The sequence below is a fragment of the Rhipicephalus sanguineus genome, chromosome 6 (genome assembly GCF_013339695.2).
Source record: "Rhipicephalus sanguineus isolate Rsan-2018 chromosome 6, BIME_Rsan_1.4, whole genome shotgun sequence".
NCBI classification, from domain to species: Eukaryota; Metazoa; Arthropoda; class Arachnida; order Ixodida; family Ixodidae; genus Rhipicephalus; species Rhipicephalus sanguineus.
In genome coordinates, this window is record NC_051181.1 from 49,845,633 (window position 1) to 49,866,496 (window position 20,864).

General features: G+C 45.4%; 1 protein-coding gene across 2 annotated transcripts in view; it reads right to left on the reverse strand.

Moving 5' to 3' along the window:
• Positions 1 to 20,864, reverse strand: part of LOC119395764 (potassium voltage-gated channel subfamily KQT member 1) — a 284,303-nt gene that overhangs the window by 101,942 nt on the left and 161,497 nt on the right. For both annotated transcript variants that reach the window (XM_037662769.2, XM_037662768.2), the window contains exon 3: positions 10,489 to 10,615. In XM_037662769.2, the coding sequence (XP_037518697.1) occupies positions 10,489 to 10,615 (127 nt within the window). The remainder of the gene's footprint in view (positions 1 to 10,488; positions 10,616 to 20,864) is intronic.

Sequence of the window (20,864 nt, forward strand, 5' to 3'; positions counted from 1 at the left end):
CCAATATTCAATAAATTATTAAATTCAGCAAAATTCATTCCAACATGCTGGAAAAATAATCTGGGAATTGAAATCATAATTGATATAACTTTGAGTTAAAATATACACATATATTACCATGAGAAGACTCAGCTGTCCTTAGCAGACAAAAAAAAATCTTCGAGTACGCTTGAGCTTCGCCTTCAAGAGCAGAACGCGATAGCGCAATTGGACCTCGTAAGCATCGCCTTCGCAATTGCTAGCCGGGTTTCTATTCTCGGTGCATGCCTCAACCATGCCGTAAGGTAACGAACGACTGTGCGCTTAACATTCGCCGTTTCGAGCTATCATATAATGGCTACTGCAAGTACAGTCGTTAATTGCCCGCTACGTGATCATTCTTCCTTTTGAAAATTGGCCATGTACCCACTACGCGGCCGTAAGGTACCACGCACACCCTCGCAGCTGCACACTTTGTAATGGGTGGGCAGCTTTAAACCACCCACTCGTTGCACAGTTCACAAGTTTTGACGCCTGGAGCGATTCTACGCTTCTGCCATGAAATATTTCGTGCGTTAAGGAGACTCCTTCCACTACATAACATTCATATAGTGTTATGAATACACCTGCTTACCACGCAGACGGCCTGGGTTTTATTCTCATTCGAACCAAAGATTTTGATTATTTTTCGATTATTTTTCGGTCACGGACAAGATGATGATTTTTCGCTGACAACGAACGACGCCGATGCCGACACCGACACCTGATTGTCCGTGTAACGAGCTCTTTAACGCTATCGCGTTAAAGGGCCAGGCTTGCGCGGCCCTTTAACGTGACCACACAGCGAAGTCACAGCGAAAGCTGGAGAAGCAGAGTTTCTGGAGACCGTTGTAAACTCTTTAGTACGACAAGTACACTTGCAAGATACCCACTACGCCATAAATTGCCATAATTTTTGCAAAGTAAGCAAGCACCCACAATGCGCTTATTCGTCATTCTGAGGACTAGCGAGGCACCCGCTGCACATGTGTAAGGCACTGTGTGCACTTTGTTGATGCTTTGGCTGATGACGATGAAGAATTTTGGCTGAACCCATCGTAATAGTTCGAAAGACTCAAACCACGCACTTGTTCCACTGTTTGCATTTTGTGACGCCTATTTGTCATTTTGCTCTTCGACCACGCTAGATTACGCCTGTTAACGCGATTACTTGCCCGATGTGACGCCTGTATAGGGTCTTTTTGCGAGGAAGTTTTAAGCACCGACGTAGCTCTGTGGTAGAATTCCCGACTGCCGCGCTGAGGGCCCGGGTTCAAATACCGCTATATCCTGAATATTTTAAATGCCAAGCATTTCTTAGCGAACCTTTGGCCGTTTGAGCGTTTCTATCTATCTATCTATCTATCTATCTATCTATCTATCTATCCGCCTACGTCTGGGTGCTGTCATGATAGCCTCTTTAACTTGGTGTAGACCAAAATTGGAATGGGAGGGCGAGAGGATTAGAGACTTGAGTTGGGCTAGTTGGTGAGTATTAACGGCAGACATGACTGACTAGCGCAAAAATAAAACGGGCAAGGTAGAGACGTGCCTGCCTTGTCCGTTGTACCATCTTACCCTCGGACAGGGCATTAATATTAATGAGAACTAACAGACAAGAATGCCAAAGAAAGTATAGGGGATGTTATTCGTTGTAACTAGGATAAAGTTTGAAGAAAATTTGGCTGATCTCACGTACCGTGGGAATCGATGTTATGCGAAGCATGCGCGGAATGGTGACTGTACAGTAATTTTTCACATTGAGCGGAACGTTATGGAACGACGCTAGAGAAATATGGAAGTGCTATACGCACACTCATATGTTGAAGAGTCGCATATCTATTATATACCCAGTTGTTTACAGTAGTGTAACGATGGCAACAGCAACATGGGTGTTACCAACACCAGACGCGGTAAGCTGATATGCAGTGCTTATATTCTTTAATACTGGATAGCGCGAATCCGAACAGGACATAGAAGGAACACAGATGCACAGGACAGGCGTTACTCGCAACTGAGCTTCATTCAGGCAGGTTTCCCTAGATATATACACAGCCGAGTAGCACGCGCAGGCGCACTGCACGTAGGTTACAGTCACAGTTACAGTTGTTATGCTTATACTTGTCCGTTATTACGGAGAACGCACGCACGTTTCACTGAACCCGTGTGTATGTGTAGAAGGGGTTCTTGACAGTTCTTGAACAAGGTCACCGTCACCGTGATCAGTGTGCACCAGCAGCTGGACCGGACTTGTTAATGGGATCCGTTCGTGATCGCGGTTATGAGGAGGCAAGTGTAGTGAAGTACGATGTATAGTGCAGCTGGTGGAAATCGTGGATGCCTCTTACGATGAAATGATCTATGATGCCTCCTATCGTGCACGTGGCAGCAAGGTCTCTTGATGCTCTCTCCACATCAATCCGTCTTTCACGCACTATAAGGACCAAGCGTTGTTGGGTCTTGATAAATCAATGTTGAAGTCACCGTAACGATGAGAGGCCTGGTTCTCTCAGCAGATTTATTGTAGGAAGCACTGACGCCGGTTTTTGAGTAATCCCCGTGATCCACGTTGCGGACCACGTGGACGAGTGGATAGTAGTTGAGCGTCTTCCAGGGTGTTCTGTGTTCAGTTTCCTCACTTTCCTTGTGTCCACCGCTGTGGTGTAGCGGTTAAGGTGCTTGGCTGCTGACCCGAAGGTCGCGGGTTCGATCCCGGCCGCGGCGGTCACATTTCGATGGAGGCAAAATGCTAGATGTCCGTGTTCTGTGCGATGTCGCTACACGTTAAAAAATACCCGATGTTCAAAATTTCCGGAACCCTTCGCTACGGCGTCTCTCATATCATATCGTGGTTTTCGGATATAAAACCCTAACAATTATTATTATTATCACTTTCCTTGCGTGTCAACGTGTGTGTTCGCGGTTACTGTGTTGGTTGAGACTCTTTATCACCTGTGGCACATACACGCATAACATTAACTCTGGTTTACGGGTATGTGCCACACGTGACTAAGATAAAGGGTTCCATGACGTACGCGACAGGTATTTTGCGTTATTCATGTCATCATCAGTGAATCGTGTTCGTCATACACTGATCCTCTACTGTGCCAATTTTGGTATATTACAAGTTATGGAGACGACCAGGAGAGCGCCCAGACGTAGGCGGCTAGATAGATAGATAGATAGATAGATACGTAGACAGAAACGCCCAAATTGCCTGAGGTTCGCTAAGAAATGCTTCGCATTTAAAAGTAAAGTGGACGAAACGATAACTTGCCGCCGGCAGGGGCCGAACCTGCCACCTTCGAATAACGCGTCCGATGCTCTACCACTGAGCTACGGCGTCGGTCATCCTCCCATCCACTTTATGGGGTATATATGTGCATTTAAACCAGGGAGTGTTAGTGAGCGCCGGTCGCAGCCATTGCGCAATTTGCATTGCTCCTGTCCGAGGGTAAGAGGGTTTGACGAACATGACTGTGTGGCCATGACGTTAATAACGTGAAAATCCCTCCGCGTACGTCGTCAAACCCTTTTCTCCAGACACATGTGGCACATACCCGTATACGGTAAGAGGGTACGCGCCATAGGACAGACAGATTGACAATGAACTTTATTAAGATAGTCCTTAGGAGCATCGCAGCCGTTCAGGCCGGCAGCGCCGCGGGCCGCTCACACGTGGGGACGGGGAGGCCAAGCCTCACCGCCGGGTCGTGGGCCCTCTGGACGACCCTTAACTGGTGTAGTAGATTCGAGCTCCTTAGCTCGGAGCACCACTCTTCTTCAGTGAGGCGCTGAGAGCCCCGTAAGGAGGGACAACACCAGAGCATGTGATCTAAATTGCTTCTCGCGCCACAATTGGGACAGTCTGGTTCAAAAGCATCCGTGTATGAACTTAGGGTTGATAGACTAGGATAAGACCTGGTCTGCAGCATTCGAAGCGTGGCAGCCTGCGGCCTAAAGAGTTTCTCGTGCGGAAAAGGACGAGCGCCACAGGAGATTGTCAGTTTGTATCTTCCCAGGAACGGTGGGAACAGACAGTGTTAATTTACATGCGACAGCGTAAAGAGAAACCGACATCGGTAGCGTTGACCCAACGAATGGAAAGAATAAAAATTAGGATCCCAGCAGGAATCGAACCCAAGCATTCTGCGTGGCAACCGCCTATTCTACCACAGAGCCACGCCAGGTCTATAAGATGGTTTGGAAAAGCAGCCTATGCAGGCGTTATTTCGGCGCAACGTCAATTTTGGCTGTGGTGCTGACTATCTAATTTTACAAGAAAGTAATAAACACTACATATGTACTCCTACGAGGCAGGTGTCATATCAGATTAACGTCTGTGGTTCGAGTGTTGGCTCCGCTTTAATAGCAGTCTAATAAACATTACATTTTTATTCCTATGATTCAGCAAGCTATATTGAACCATTGCTCGACCCCGGACGAATACATTAACGAACGTTACGTATGATATGCACATGATTGCACCATAAAGTGCACTTAGTTTCGATAATACTGACGCATGTACTCTAACGTGAGGGCTGACGTTACGTCGCACCATAAGTTACCCTTTATACGCCAGTGTTGTCAACGTGCCTGATAAGGCGACGAAGTGCACCCAGCTACTACGCTTACAAAAACACGTCGATCCACCTCCTAACGCTTGGTTCAAAGCCAAAATATGCAGCATACACAACTGCTCGCACTGCTGCTTCGCATAACGCCGATTCCCACAAGGCGTGGGACCAGCGGAATTTTTTGTCTCATTTCGCGCGATAGTGGTTGAATGGAATTTAATTTTATTTGCCAAAAAGATTACATGAATCAATACAAACATGAAAGAACATCTGGATCATTAGCATCAAGCTAGTTTGGATCCATACAAAAATAGTTTACAGATACACATAAACAAAATTACAATTTTACCTGTTACGGACACCGGCTGCTGTGGACAACTACTATGCATAACAGTCGTGCACTTCGCGATCATACAATATAATTAAAAACATTACAATAGACGCGAAATTCAGTTATAAAGCAGAAAAAATGACTTCTCTGAGTACCCATGATTGGCAAAAAATAAGGATAAAACGTAGACACTGTGCTTTAGCCTAATATAGTCGTCAGTCTAATGGGGAAAATGGGAGGGAGAGGGGTAGGGACAAGGTTACAATGCAGGAGTCTTAAGGGTATTCGAGGACGGTCTAAAATTGGATCATGAAGTTTTTCTAATACTCAACTTTGCCGCAATAAATATATAACGAACTTAAGACCTTGGCCCGATTCCATTTATCTTTATTTGGGCACCACCTTAAGGAGTCACCACTTGGTTTATGAGCTCTGGGCCTTTGGTGCGTAATTTACGATTATGCAGTGCTGCTATTCAAACAGTGAGCAAGCTGTAGCCCACCGTTATATTCACACGTACGAACATCCGATGACCAAATACACTCTACTTTTACAAACCTACTTAGCCACACGTGGAAAAATATGAACAAAGTTAGACCAGAACAAGCCTACAATAAAAAAAATCCTCGTAGAGAAGCAGGTAACCTTAATAGCATTATTATCCGATGCGCATAACCTTAAATCTTATAGCACTCATTAGGCCAACGTTACCTTCCTAATATACGATTACATTCTGTATTATATGAGGCCACGAAAGGACATCTTCAGCAAGCACGTTCGCGATTGTAAAATTCGAGACACTTTTGGCTGTATTCAGCAGTTCAGCACGAGAATAAACGTGGAGTACATTTTTTCTGGTGACCATGTAGGCATTTTCTGTAATCACATCTTAATAAACTCATTTTGATTTGATTTGCAAACGAGCTGACTCGACTATAGTCGGTGATTCACGGACAGTAAACAGCGCGAAATATCAGCAGTGCGCAAAGTAAGCAGACAAGACAAGCAATTACAGAGTGGCTCTCATCGGTATAGTAAAACGCAACATCACGAGCACTGTTTGTTTCCCGAGTTGTGAAAACCTCGCGTCTTATTTGGCCAAGCGTGTGCCGACACGTAGTGATGCAGAATGACGTAAAACAGAGGAGTGTTAGACAGATGCCGCTTTCGAACTAGACCTGTGCGCCGCCGCCTGTTTTTGCTCACGCCGCTCGCCCCGCCGTCGAAATCACACTTCAGAAGCGGAGAGAAAGCGAAAGCGCGATAGCGGCCGGAAAATGGTGTTCGCGCGCGTCGGAAATGTTCACATTTGTTCAGCCTTTCCAGTATGCCGTCGCCGCCGCCACATTCGCCACATCGGGGATGCATTCTCTTTTTCTCGTTTCCTGGGCATTTAATTTCGTAGCGAATTCAAGTTATGCATGCCAAACACGCAAAAGAAATAACCTGCACCTTTTCAAAGCGCTGTTTCGGGAGATACACCAGCAGAAACCAGATAAGCGGATACGCCAGAAGCGGCGGCGGCGGCAGCGGATTCACCCGGCTGTGCAAAAGCGAGACCCGTTGAGGCACACCGACTCGCTGCTGCCACACCTTCTACTGCCTGTGTTCTCGTCAATCGTAATCCATACCGGGTTCTCGAGGAACGCGTCCTTGACGAGGCTGTGAGTCTTCTCGTGCTGCACGGGTAGTTTGCGAATGAGCCGATGTGAGCCACCGCCGACGCCTTGGCCGTCATGTTGAATGTGCGGCCGGTTGCTCACGTCACGTGATTTAAGCTAACGCCTAGCGCAGCCAAAGTACGGCTTCCCGTGATGGGAAAGGCGATCCGCTTTCGCGTGGCGGGAAAATCGGTCTCTGACCGATTTTTTTGTGTCCGGCTCGCGGCGTGGTTTTCCGGCCGCTCAGGCGGTGAAGCGAGTGAATTTCCGGTGAGTTTTGCCGCTTTAGCCCTTTCGAGGCCAAGTGTGAACACGGCATAAAGGCACTTTGACACCGAACGCGGAGCACTCAAGCGGGCAAGCGCATTTTCAAAGCGGAGCGGGAGCGAGGCCGCGCGGCTGTTAAGAGCGACCGCGTTGCCTCCTGCCCGCTCCGCCGCGCGGATGGAGCAATCCACCAATCCATGGCGGACATGTCGCCATCTTGCGGCACTACGCAATACCGCGCACACTCTTCTCGGGCCCTGATTGGCTGCGCCCAAAGCGGCCAACTTTTCCGCGCGGAGAAAATCGGTCCGGGAGCAATCCGAACAGGCGGCCGCCGCTTTCCGCTTTTGGAGATAATCCGCGTCCGCATTCCGGATCCGCCTCTCCGCTTTTCGGATCCGCGCTCGGTGTGAATGTGAGTGGGCACGCCGCCGCCGCCTCCGCCGTCGCGCCATAATTACGGCGCGCCGCCGTTAGTCATTTCTTTTAGTCCGAACGGGGTATATGGACATAAAATACAGTACTTCGCCAGGGGAGCTCTTCTAAATCTCTCCATGTAATGGACTATCCATTTCAACCGCCACAGATTGGCGTGAGCTCGGCTAACAGCGCGCGTCCTGTTTCCGGATCTCGTTGTGCAGCGTCACCTTGACGTCACAAAGCTTTCACAACTCTCTATGTACAGAGTTGTGTACACAAATGTGTACACAACTCTGTGTACACAATTTGTGTACACAAATGAGAGGGACGGAATGCGCTTCAACGCAACGAATGCAACCACCACAGATCCGCTTTGGGCGCACATCTCGGAGGCCGTGCGTGAACTCTGATCGCGTTAGCCATTGATTTCGGTTTTTAATGCGGCCGCCCGTCTACCGCTCCTGTGAAGGCCGGTACGCATTGCCTGCATCGCCTCAAACATCTGGGACACATTCATATGCATGCTCAGACTTGACAAGTCCAGTTTCTGTACATTTCGTCCACGTTTTTCTTACGCTGGCAATGTGCTCGCGGGTTCGGTGCATCGACGTGGTCAAGAGCGACGCGACATCACGGCGCACCGCTTTTTCTAGTAACTGAATGCGCTCTGCCGAAATTGACAGTGTGGACATCTGCATTCGATGAACACATCGACAATAGCTCCCCGAAAGTTGCATCTTTCTCTCCCCTAGAAGTCTCACGAGTATTGCCTGACCTCAACGCTGCCGCGTCCTCTCGCTTGATAGCATATTCGTGGAGTGTTGTATCTAGTACATTGTGCATAGATAAATAAAATAGATAAGTAATATATATCGATGCGTTAGTACGCTTTTTTCCTTTTATTCTTACCCGTCTAAATCAATAAATAAATATAGAAGTAAAGACAATGGAGAGCTTAGAATATAGTTGAGATAGTTGGTAGGTATTCATGTTAAAACGACAGAAAAGTCAGGAGAGTGGACAGCTATCTCTTACGTAGACCATCACGTGCAGCTGATTGATAGGTATTGCCTCTTGCGTAGGACAAAATAGCGCATTATTCTCTCTTTGCATTTCTCCTCTTTTTGGTGCACTTCGTGACGCCAGAACGGTGATTCACGTGACATCATTACAGTACGTACTCTCGACTGGTCCGTATACGAGAAATAACAGTTGTAAATTGCCTCCCACACTGCTTTGCTATCCAGTAGCCCACCGGTGATTGCTTCTCTCGCTTCACTGTTGCGCGCGATTGACTGATATTGCTCCATTTTGTGGGTTTGCAACTGCCCATGCAGAGATAAGAGAGTGTTGCCGACTAGCGCGAAATCGTGATATCGTAGGAGTTAACGCTCTCGCATTTAAATTACCAATGTCTCTTCCCGCAGTTCCTGGGTAGATATAAACTGTCAATCACCTGTGGCGCATACCCGTACACCGCGGCCCGTGGTAAACGGGTATGTGCCACACGAGTCCGGAGGGAAGGGTTCGACGACGTACGCGATAAGATATTCAAGTTATTCATTTCATGACCGGACAGTCAGATTTCTCAAACCCTCTTGCCCTCCCATGCGAATTTTGGTCTACACCAAGTCAAGGAGGTGATCGTGACAGCACCCAGATGTAGGCGGATAGATAGATAGATAGATAGATAGATAGATAGATAGATAGATAGATAGATAGATAGATAGATAGATAGATAGATAGATAGATAGATAGATAGATAGATAGATAGATAGATAGATAGATAGATAGATAGATAGATAGATAGATAGATAGATAGATAGATAGATTCAAAATGTCAAAAGTTCCTTAATAAATGCTTCGCATTTAAAAACTGCTCAAGTCCAGCGTTCGTTCTGTGTGCTCTCTTTCATTGCTCTGTCGTCATGAGCGCCGATTTTGGCATGCTTGTTTTATCAAATCAATGAGAGAAGATATGTCTACACCTTTGAAAGGACGTTCATGTTCAAACATTAGTGCCACACAGCAGATCTTCGTTGCGTACCGAATTACGTCAATTAGCCGAGGCAAACATTACGCTACTCGAAAAATTTCGGACGTGAATATTTTCCTAAGCGTTGCGTTTAGGCGTCGCATTCAAATGTATGACAATAGGAATTCCCATGACTCAAGTGCAAGGCTCAGCGCTCGCTGGCAGAAGGAATAAAAGAAGTGACGGGAACTGCGCTTGCGCATGTGTTCCTCATAAAATAAACGCCTCAATTTCTATACTCCTTATTGGACCCGATAGAGCACATTATCTTATAATGCGCAACGCAACCCGACTATGGTGCCTTCTAAGTGAGTACGCATTTGATACTTTAGCACTAATATGGATATGTAGAGGTGTGTGCATTATTCTGTTTGTAACTTACTGAGCAAGGCGCAAGAACGAATTCATCACTGACAGAAACTTTTGATAGTTTGTTTTGAAACAAAAAGAGCTTGATGAGAACTGCTACAGTGGACGCAAATTTAGCATGAAATAAACATGAATTGTTTCAGCGGTGAACCTCTTTTGTTATATATTTCGCTATGCACAGCATGGTCAGAAGAAATAATATTTATATATAGTGTTTCAGAGGGAGATGTGAAAAGCGATACATTTTTGTGCTAACCATGCGGTGGAGCGGATGAGTGCATAAAGTACAGGGCCACAAAAATGTCTTACGCTAACTATTTTCGTAAGAGAATATTTCAGCCAATGACGATGCGGCATTTCGCATGGATGCGCAACCAGTCAGGATGCGGAACGTGCGATAGAACTGACGGCTGTATCTCAGGTTATCAAGCAAGACGTGGCAACGATATGGCTACAGTCATATTTAAATTACAACTTATAGTCACACCCATGGTGAAAAGCGGTGAAATCTAAATATAGCGTGTATTTCATACTGACATACAACACGTCAACAAGATGGGAAAACTCTAATTTAAAAATGACGCTTCGCCGTAATTTTGATGCTAAAATAATTGGAGTTAGAGCTGCCACTTTGGTGCCCGCCATCTTGGTTAATTTTGATTTCTGATCCACGTCTTTTAAACTTTTTGCCATTTTTAGAGGGCCTATGGAAACCCCCCAAAATTCAGCTGCCTTTTCGCTCAAAGCGGTTGTTCTTCTCGCACATGATTGGCGCGCACACGTTTCATTTTAGAGTGTTTTGATGCTCACCTATCACACAAAAGGGGCTTCGGAGAAAGCGTAGCCTTCCCATCCACCCTTGGTACCTTGACCGGCAGCCTGCCGACCACAGCCGGCAGAAAAACTCGATGGTGAACCAGATGACCATCACGATCTCCTGCGCAAAAGAAAAAAATCCAGTGTTAAAAAAGAATGCAGAAACACACGGCTTGAAGAACGCCGTCGCTGAGGAGGAGGAGGAATGGATGAAAATAAATGAGGTTCGTCGTCATCATCATCATCATCACTCTCAGCCTGTTTTAGTCTACTGCAAGACAAAGGCCTCTCCCATTGATCCCCAGCTACCCTCTTAGAGCTGATTCCATTTTATCCTTGAGAACTTCTTAATTTCGTCACTCCATCTAATTTCTGCGTTTCCTTGACTGCGTTTCCCATCACTTGGTTACCACTCTGTTGCTCTTACTGTAAAGCGGTTGTCTGTTCCACGCATTGCGTGGCCAGCCTAGGTTTTTTCCCCACCCTTTCTGCCGTCTTCCGGTCTCCTATTGTTACTCGTATCATGTTACGCACCATTGCACGCTGCGTGTTCCTCAACTTTTTCTCTAGTTTTGTTATTCTCCATGTTTCAGCCCCATGTTAGAACATGCTGTATGCAGCGGTTGTATATATTACGCTTAAATAAGAATGGCAGATTTCCTGAGATTATCTGGGAGTGCCTGCCGAATGCACTCCAGCCCATTCTTCTTTTTCGGTGAATTTCTTTTTAGTAATTAGTTTCTCCTGTTAGTAGTTGTCCCAGACATACATATTCTTTTATACACTCCAATGTATGGTTTCAATCTTAAACTCTTCCTGTTTCGCCATGCTATTAAGCGTTATTTTTGTCTTCACCAAATTAATTTCAGGCCTACTTTACTATCTATCTAGGTTTAATTCTTCAATCGTATTTTGCAATTTGTTCCATCGTTACCGAAGAGCACTATGTCATCTGAAGATGGTAGCTTGTTGAGCCATTCTCTGCAAACCTCGATTCCTCTTTCTTCTCAGTCTAGCTGTTTAAACGCTTCCTCTAAGCGCGCAGTAAACAACGTTGGGGATATTGCACCTCCTTGTCTGACTCCTTTCGATCGCAACATTATCAATTTTTTTGTTTTGTGGAGAAGTAATGTAGCTGTAGAGTGTTTCTAGATGTCGGCTACATTACTGAAATAGTATTTAGGTACTCCCTGTTAAGCTAGTGCTTGTAAGAGTGCAGATATCTGTACTGACTCGAATGCGTATTCGTACTCCATGAAGCCTAAATAAAGGGGTTTGTTGTATTCACCAGGTTTCTCCATCACCTTATTTCTCACAATAATGTGATCTATCGTACCGTAGCCCTTCCTGAACCCAGCTTCTTCTTTATGTTGGTCGAAGCCAAGTGTTTCTCTTATCCTTTTTGAAATTACCTTTCTAAATATTTTATATATCCCCAAAAATAACCTGACTGGCCTATAGGTCTTTAACTCTTTTAAGTCCCCTCTGATGTGTAGTAGTACAGCGTGATTTCTTTAGAACTGACCAATTTAAAAGGGCTGTAGTTTTATTGCAAAATATCCAATTTTAATGCCGCTTGCGGCAGAACGATCACGATGGACGAAAATTTAGTGGCCCGTTCTTTATTTATGTGCAAACGCTGAAAAAAAAAGATTAAATGAGAACTAACAAAACCCGCGAAACGCTATAAAAGGAGGAATGGCTAGACCGGCACAGCGTTCGCGTCGGCCAGCGGCGGTGGAAGTTGGCGACGCCAAGTTCATCACGTTACGTTGACGTGAGAACCGAGCAGTCTATACTCCCAAGCGTGCTGCGCCGCATCGCCTTGACCCAATGCATGCTTGTTCGCGCCCAGTCTCCCTCTTGTATGCAATTTCGCGGAATATCGCGGTCTTCGTTATTTATTTATTCTGTTTTTCTACAAGGCACATCAGAAAACAAGACGGGCCGTTAACTTTTCACCCTTCTTGAATATTTCGCTGGAAATCGCATTAAAATTGGATATACGAGGATTACATTCTAACTACTCTGCAGCGTAGCTTCAGCAAGGGTCTATCGACAGTCACCTAATTAGGTACGGTCATTCACTCGTATGCTTTTGTCCTTGACACAGGTGGCCAAGTGGACGTTATATCTCTAGAATTTCAAAATGCTTTTGATTTAGCTCCTCACGACAAATCATTCTGCAAATTACACTTTCTTGGTCTCCCTAGCTTCATCATGTATTGGATATCTGCTTATTTAACGCATCGGAAACAGCACGTTGTGATTGAAGGGCAGCAATCCGATTCTCTCTCAGTAACCTCTGGCGTCCCTGAAGGGTGTGTGCTTGGCCCACTACTCTTTCTTTATTATTTTAACGGCATAGTAGGCGTCACACATGCCCCTGTTACTGTAGGAATGATTACCTGTTGTTAAACACCGAAATTCGCCTCTCGTAGAAGTCCTGAGTCCGCATTCGGTTGCATAAATGATCCGTTCGTTGTTTCTTGGTTCTCTCCGTTTTTTTCCTGTTCTCTACTTAACGTATGCAGTAGGTGTAGCCCATTGAAAAAGTTACCCTTCGTCATGATGTCATCCGCAACATTTACTAGCTTATGAGGGAAATGATGGAAATAATAATGCAAGGTAACCGCCGGCCATTAATAATAACAGACTGGGTTCCAAGAGAAGGCAAGCGCTCGAGGTGACGGACGATAGTTAGGTGGGTAGATGCGATTACAAAGTTTGCGGTGATAATGTGGCCACAGCATGCACATGACCAAGTTGATTGGTGAAATGTCGGAGATTCCTTTGTCGTTCAGTGGGAGTATTCAGGATGCTGCTGCTGCTAATGATGATGATGATGATGAAAAACTGCGCATGGCAAATCACTACCAACTGGCTTCGCTTCACGCCTCCAGAGAGATGCGCGATTCCTCCGTGGTGCCTCACACAGCCAATCATCAACCTGCCAGTACCAGGCATCCACAAAAAAAAAAACAGATTTGGTAGCACCAGCTCTTAAACATTTGCCTTCACTTCTATTTTACGAGAGACATTATGACTGTACACCCGTCTACACCGACGGCTCCGTCCTGCCCGGTAGCTTAACAGGGTGGTCGGGATACCAACTAACGCCACAAAGATCCAGTTGAGGACTTCTCACCAACATCGACAGAAACAGAGCTTGCCGCGATTCGCGATGCGCGGCCTTTCATTAATGACCAAATGTCAAATGAGTGGAACATTTTCTGCGACTCCAAGGCGGCACGATAGTCTCTACTGTCGACTACGTCGTGGTACACAGGAACATAGTTCAAATGTTATAACTTTAGGAGTCATAGATATGTAATATTTGTTCCATTGACATAAAAGAAGATAGCCGACGCTGCCACCCCAACTGCTGCTGTTCTGAGACGGCGCTTTCCTCAGGGCTTTTTTCCCAGACAGGTAGAAACACTGGCGTGACTCTGTGGCAGAGTACTTGACTGCCGTGCAGAATGCCTCAGTTTCATTCCGGCTCGAGCCATGAGTTTTATTCTTTGCTTCCATCGGTATATTTAACCAATCGAACGCAACGCCGACTCCAGCACCACTCTTTATGTTACATGGGCTCTTCCGCGCTGTTGGTTTAAAATTTCCGAAGTCTGGGTTGAAACAGACAGGGAATCACCTGTGGCGCATACCCGCACACCGTGGGACACGGTATGCGGGTATGTGCCACACATGACTGGTGGAAAGGATTTCATGACATACGCGGCAAGGAAGTCACGTTATTCATGTCATGATCTTCATATCCCGTTCGTCATACATTCACGTGCCAGTGCCAATTCTGCAATTTACCAAGCTAAGGAGACGACCGCGAGAGCTCGAAGACTTAGATAGATAGATAGATAGATAGATAGATAGATAGATAGATAGATAGATAGATAGATAGATAGATAGATAGATAGATAGATAGATAGATAGATAGATAGATAGATAGATAGATAGATAGATAGATAGATAGATAGATAGATAGATAGATAGATAGATAGATAGATAGATAGATAGATAGATAGATAGATAGATAGATAGATAGATAGAAACCAAGCACTCCTGCTCGCGTGCTCCGTTTGATGAATACGAATTGAAAGCGTAAAGGAAATTTTAAGTTGTTGATTGTTGTTTAAGGTGTGCGCACTTTCAAATCAAAGGTAAAAAAAGCGATAATCATTTTACTTTTGCTGCTTCAGGAGTGAAGTTCTTGATATGGACTGTGTCTGTGTCTCGTATGTGCGATGACGACAAACGTTGTCGTCATCGGCGAAACACAGTACCGATTGACCCACCGTGGTGGTCTAGTATTATATTTAAAAAAATGTGGTGGTCTAGTGGTCATGGCACTGGACTGTTGACCTGAAGGTCGCGGGATCGAATCCCGGCCGCGGCGGCCGCATTTCTGATGGAAGCGAAAATGCTAGACGAGCGTGTACTTATATTTAGGGGCACGTTAAAGAACATGAATGAAAATAGCGTGAAAAAACTTACGACGAGACGAGGAAAGCTATAAGACTAACGCATTGCTTTCTTGGTCTTGTCCTACGTTTTTTCGCGCTGTTTTCATTCATCACGGATTACCAACTCGCCCAACAGTCCATCCTTCTTCGTTAAAGAACCCCAGATGGTCAAAATTTCTGGAGCCCTCCACTACGGCGTTCCTCATTATCATATCGTAGTTTTGTGACGTAAGACCGAACAGGTATTACTAAAACGACAATTTTCGCTGCCCTCAGGGGTGACGATGCCCTATAGCATAGCAGCGAGCTTGTCGTTACAATAATATGGGCCAAGGCTAACCTGTCAACCGCATGAATTAATGCGCACTTTTGAGTCCAGGGCGCTAAACACTACGCTACCGGTAACGTCTTTCACGCTGCGCTACGTATTTAAAATATTTTCAAAACTGTTCGAAAATTATGTCATTAAATATCACATTCTCCTTCCAGCGATCGCGACGCCTGCGAGTAGCCTGCTCTACTTTTTTTTTGCCTGTGCGAGAAACCGGGGCCCCTCTTCCATAGCGTGAAGCGTCACATCCTATTTGACAGGTCTCTCGAGATTAGGGTGAGTTCGCACTACCGTTTCCTGAAGGCATTGTTTTGCTTCACGGAAAGCTGCTTACTGGGCGCTTCCCAGAAGCAGCGTGTGTTGCTCTCTAATCCCTCTAATCGCCCTAAAGGTCGCACTGCGGGGGACACAAATCTGCATGCATGCATGCGAAGAGAAGTATTTTTGTGTACCTTGTTTCCTGCCAACGTGCGACCTTTGAGTTTGCAGACAAAGTTTGTGCTTCCGAACTGTTGCGTCTGCGCCCGCACGCCTAGCTTTTTTTATCAGGAGTCCACTGTTTAACGCTAAATCGATGTATTGGCTTAAGCACTGTGTGCACTAGCTGTCATGGCCTGTGCATGGTAAATAAACGCGATTTCTGTTGGTGAGGTTGCCTCCTTGTCAAGTTTATGATCTGCAGCTAAAGTAGTCACTGTTAATTATTCGCGTGACGAGTGACGTGTGAATCACGTATCATCCAGGGTCAGTCAGAATGCGGCACAACCGGCATTTGGATGAAGGGGTAACAGACTAGCTGTCGGCAAATTCAGCTGGCGCTTGCATTGTCATATCAAACGCACATGATTTCTTGTATAGACAAAGGTACCAGCCGTGTCACTTACCAGCGCCTTCGATTGCAGTGAACGAGAAGCATAATGCAGCAACTCGCCGGCTAACGCAGCATCCAATATCTGAAAGCTGGCGATGAGTTTCCCGAGCCAGTATTCTCCGCCGATTGCCGAAATACCATCGTTGTGCCCGCTGCCTTTGACGCCTTTCTCGAGCGGCGAGAAACTCCGTCTAACTAGGACCTGATATTTATACTGTGTGTAATGGTTCGCTCCCTGACCTGGTCAGAACTAGACATAGCGCCATGTATAAGTATTTATCCATGTTACAGCCAGGTGTTTCCTTCAAATAATATTTGCGCTCTTAGACAACGAGGCACGCCAGCATATTTGGCGAGCAGACAAGATTTCGCGCGTCAGACAATGACAACAATAAGCGAGTGCTTTTTCTCCCGGGAAATACAGGTCAATAAAACGAAGCCAGCCTCACTCGAACAAACACAATGCCGGCTTGCTTTACACTAGGGTTGTCCCGCTCGAAGAACAAACTTGCACTCAAACTTGCACTAATCTTTGCTTGTACGACTAGCATTGACTGTTATGATTTCTTATCTTATATTACGGTTCCTGGTATTCCGCTGAGAGCCTTTGAAAGTGGTATGTAAATATACAGTATGGCCGAAGAGCCGAAGAAAATACTGCAAGCATGAGCTATTAAGTACCTCCTTATAATTTCTGGGGAGAAAAATATATAAATTTCTCCTGAGAGATAACGGCGAGGTAAATATTAGTTAGTACTTCTATTGCGTTCTTTGTTTTGTCTTGTTTGCGGTGCTTGGCTAAAACGCACAGAATGCCATTTAGAGGACCCTAGAATGGTAAAATACAAATTGTGCAGACTCTCAGAATATTTTCCTTACATTTCACGTTTCTACAGATCGTGTTGCTCTGACGACTTGTGGGTTGTTTGCTGTTTGGAGGCGCAGAGAATGTAACTTCCAATTGTGCCTCTCTAGACGCATTGTCAAAGTGCACATGGAAATATGCGGCAGGCTTGAGCATTTCTTTGAGCTCTGATCTTATTTACTGTAACATTCAAAATTTTCCGGCATCTTTTTAAAGCAATGAAAACACGATAACAGCCCTATAGTTTCTTCGTGATACATTTGCGGTTGACATACTTCCTAACCTCAGTGATTTCGTTGCTCGTACCCAGAATTCACGGTAGGGCTCCATCCTTGAAAGGACAGTTTCGGTAAAAGGCTGACGTTCTTTCCTCCACCGCGATCAATTCATATGCCTCCGTTTGGATCTTGACAACGGTTGGTGTTGTATACAGTGCCTTTCAGCCTCGTAAGTCTTATTGTAGGTACGGGTTGTGGATCGTTGCTGTTGTTGTTGTTGTTGTTGTTGTTGTTGTTGTTGTTTGGTGGTCGATTTAGTAGCAGGCTCTTACCCACGAAGGGGTATTGACCCCACTGTAAAACACCATGGAAGAAAAGGACTAAAGGAAGCAAAAACAACACAACACCACCTCGGAAGCCACATCTACAGCGAATATCACATGTGCCTTAATGCAGTGCGATCCACAAGATTTGGCGAAATGAAAAAAAAGACCTGCATAACCCCTCCTTCGACGACTACCGAGGTCATTGCAATGTGCAGTGCAGGCATTATATAGTCACGAATTTTATGGGCATTACTTGATGACATTCGTACATTTAATATTTTACATGTATACACAGTCAATTGTATGTTTACTGATTTACACAAACACACACGCACACACTTTCCGAAGTAGCGTCCTTTTCTTGAACATCAGAATTGGTATCGATTATAGCATTTTCATTTTTCCCCCGTCGGTGATGCCAAGGCAGAGGCGGCGCGAAAGCAGGCGCAGTAACCCAGACAGACTACAAGAAAACCATAATCAATTAGGAAATATGCAAGTCGAGTCCAAAGTTGCTTTTATAGTCACCTACCGGTATGGATGGATGGATGGATGAATGGTATGAGCGCCCCCCTTATAACGGGGCGGTGACAAGTGTGCCACCGGGCTCGATAAATAAAAAAAAACTTTTTTTTCATGTTGGCCTGTTGGCTCTACTTCGATTAAACCTATCTTACTACAGGAAAAAAAAAACGTAAATTCACAGCCCAGTCATCTCCACTTCACGGCAGAATGTCCTTTTTTCTCCACTATTTATTTATGTCCTTTGTCTCTAATTTTCAGCCACCAATACTCTAGCCGTCTCTTAGTTATTTCAATCGCGGGTGAATTCACCTTTCCATTGTTCTCCCTAAAACCCAAGGCTTCATGTAGGCTCGTGCCCAAACGCACACCTGGGTGGATATCTCCACATTCAATCACAACATGCTCCGCCGTTTCCTTATCTTCCCCACTGCACGTGCATTGTTCTTCTTGACTGAATCTCGCTTTATAACTACGCGTTCTAAGGCAACATAATCTCGCTACAAACAGTAAAGCGCTTCCCCTTGAATTATCGTAAAATGTCTCCCTCCTTATTTCGTTCTTGCCCTTTCGGTAGTTACTCAGAGCCGGTTTTTTTCTCCATAGCTGCCGTCCAGTAAATCCTCTCCGCCTCTCTGACTTTTTGCTTGACGCTGTTTGTTGCCATATCGTTTTCACTACCAGCCGTTTATTTAGTAGTGAGCCTCCTAGTTCTTTTTCTCCACTGTGTGTCATCGTTCTTCCTATTCAAATAACCGAACTCCTTATCTCCCTTTCAGCTGCGGCCGCTTCTACATAGGACAGACGGGCCGATGCATCAACCAGAGATTGTTGGAACATCAGAGATCGCTAACAGGAGGCTCACCTTCTAATCTATCTTTACATTGTCGAAATTGTAAGTGCACGCCAAAATTCGATGAATGCGCAGTGTTGTACCGGCATAGAAATGAAGAAACGCGCCTGATGATTGAAGCATGGCATATCGAGAATAGTGGTAGCGCATGCGTGAGCCAACCGTCGATTAATTTGCATAAAGATGAAATCAAATGCCTTAACAGTTGTCTTCCACGTAGATCGCCACACGTACTGGATTGATAGGTTCGCCTGTGGCATGGGCATGCGCAGATAAGTTTTCGTGCCTTCTTTCTTTTCACCCGCTGTGCGTCTCTTCAGTTGTTAGTCGGCGTTTGTGGTGTCCTGACTTCTTTCTTGTGTCCGTGTTTGCACGCCCTGTCTTTTTAGTCTGAAAGGGTCATTGCCGCCCAACGTTTTTCGCATTGCGTGCGATGAGTGAACTTTTCCACATATATCAACATTTTAAAAGAATCTTTCGTAGCTGGTATGCCTTCAAAAGCTACAGCTAGTGTTCCATTAATATTTATCCAAATGTGTCATCTTGCTGTGTCGCTATGGCATGAACGGCAGGATTAAGTTCGCAGGATAGAAAAGGTTTGATCTACAGGCTGTACTTCTCTCTACGAATTCATTCTCGATATGCCGATGAAAAGAACAGGCGTGCATTGTATTGATCAAATGATTAAATGATATCGAGAGGTTTTGCATAAGAGAATATAGCGCTACACGCATTTAAGTTATTTATTCCTTGTTACAAAGTATAGACCAACCACTACCCGATATCAATCTAAACAAGATAGAAATTCAGGGGAAGACGGAGGATCGAAGTGATGAGATTGTTCAACAAGAAATGTCACCGGAGCTGACATTTCAACAAGAGGATTTGTCTTCGTCAAGGCAGCAACAACCTTCCTTGCACCGTGTGTTTGTACGCCTTGATCGCTCTCGCCCAACCAAAAAAGGAGAGAAGGAAAAGATTAATAATACCAGTAATTCTTGGGCTTTTACGACTCAAAGCCACGATATGATTATGAGGGACGTCGTAGTGGAGGGCTGCGGAAACTTCAAGCACCTGTGGTTCCCTAACGTGCGCTTAAACCTGAGTACACGGGACTTTCGCATTTTGCTTCCATCGAAATCCCACCGCTGCGGCCTGGATTCCGTCCCCCGACCTTCGGGTCAGCAATCGAGTGCCACAAAAACTAGTCCACCGAGGCTGGTTGGAGGAGAACATAGCATCAGCAAAAAATAGAGGGGGAGGGAAGTACAAAACAAGCCTATTTGGATAGCTAGGCCTGCCAAATCGGAAGGAAGAGTGACGAAGAAAACCCCCAAATTAAAATATGAAAGCAAGGAGGGGGAGAGGTACCACTGATGTGTACGGGTTTTGCTTGCGTGGGCGGGGTAGGAGGCGGGACGAGGCTCTGCGCTGAGTCATGTGTCAGCAGAGGGACAAGAAAATTGCGTTATTGTACTTAACAAAACATACATCACACGTGAGCAGCAACTGAACATGGGAATTACTTGGTCTGAACGAATAAAAATGCCTAGATAAGAGACTTAAATGTGACTGGTTGTAACTGCGTGTCTACTTTGTGGGATAGTTTACAGAGCGTGATTTAAAACATTTATGCCTATTGTATGGAGGGTATGAAAATAGTCAATAGAATACGGCCCCCTACATTGTCTGTCTCTCGGGGACCGGAAAGTTAAGTGAAGCATCTAAAGCGTGAGTTCATCGAAGTTTTGAATAAAGGAGGGAAGGAAAGCGAAATTTTATTACGCATGTACATAAACGATTTTTCTTTGTGGAAAACTCAGTACAGGTCTCCACTGGCTCTTGCGGCTCGCTGAGCTTGGTCTAGGAGGGCCAGTTAGCTCTCCAAGTCCTCGCTTGTGAG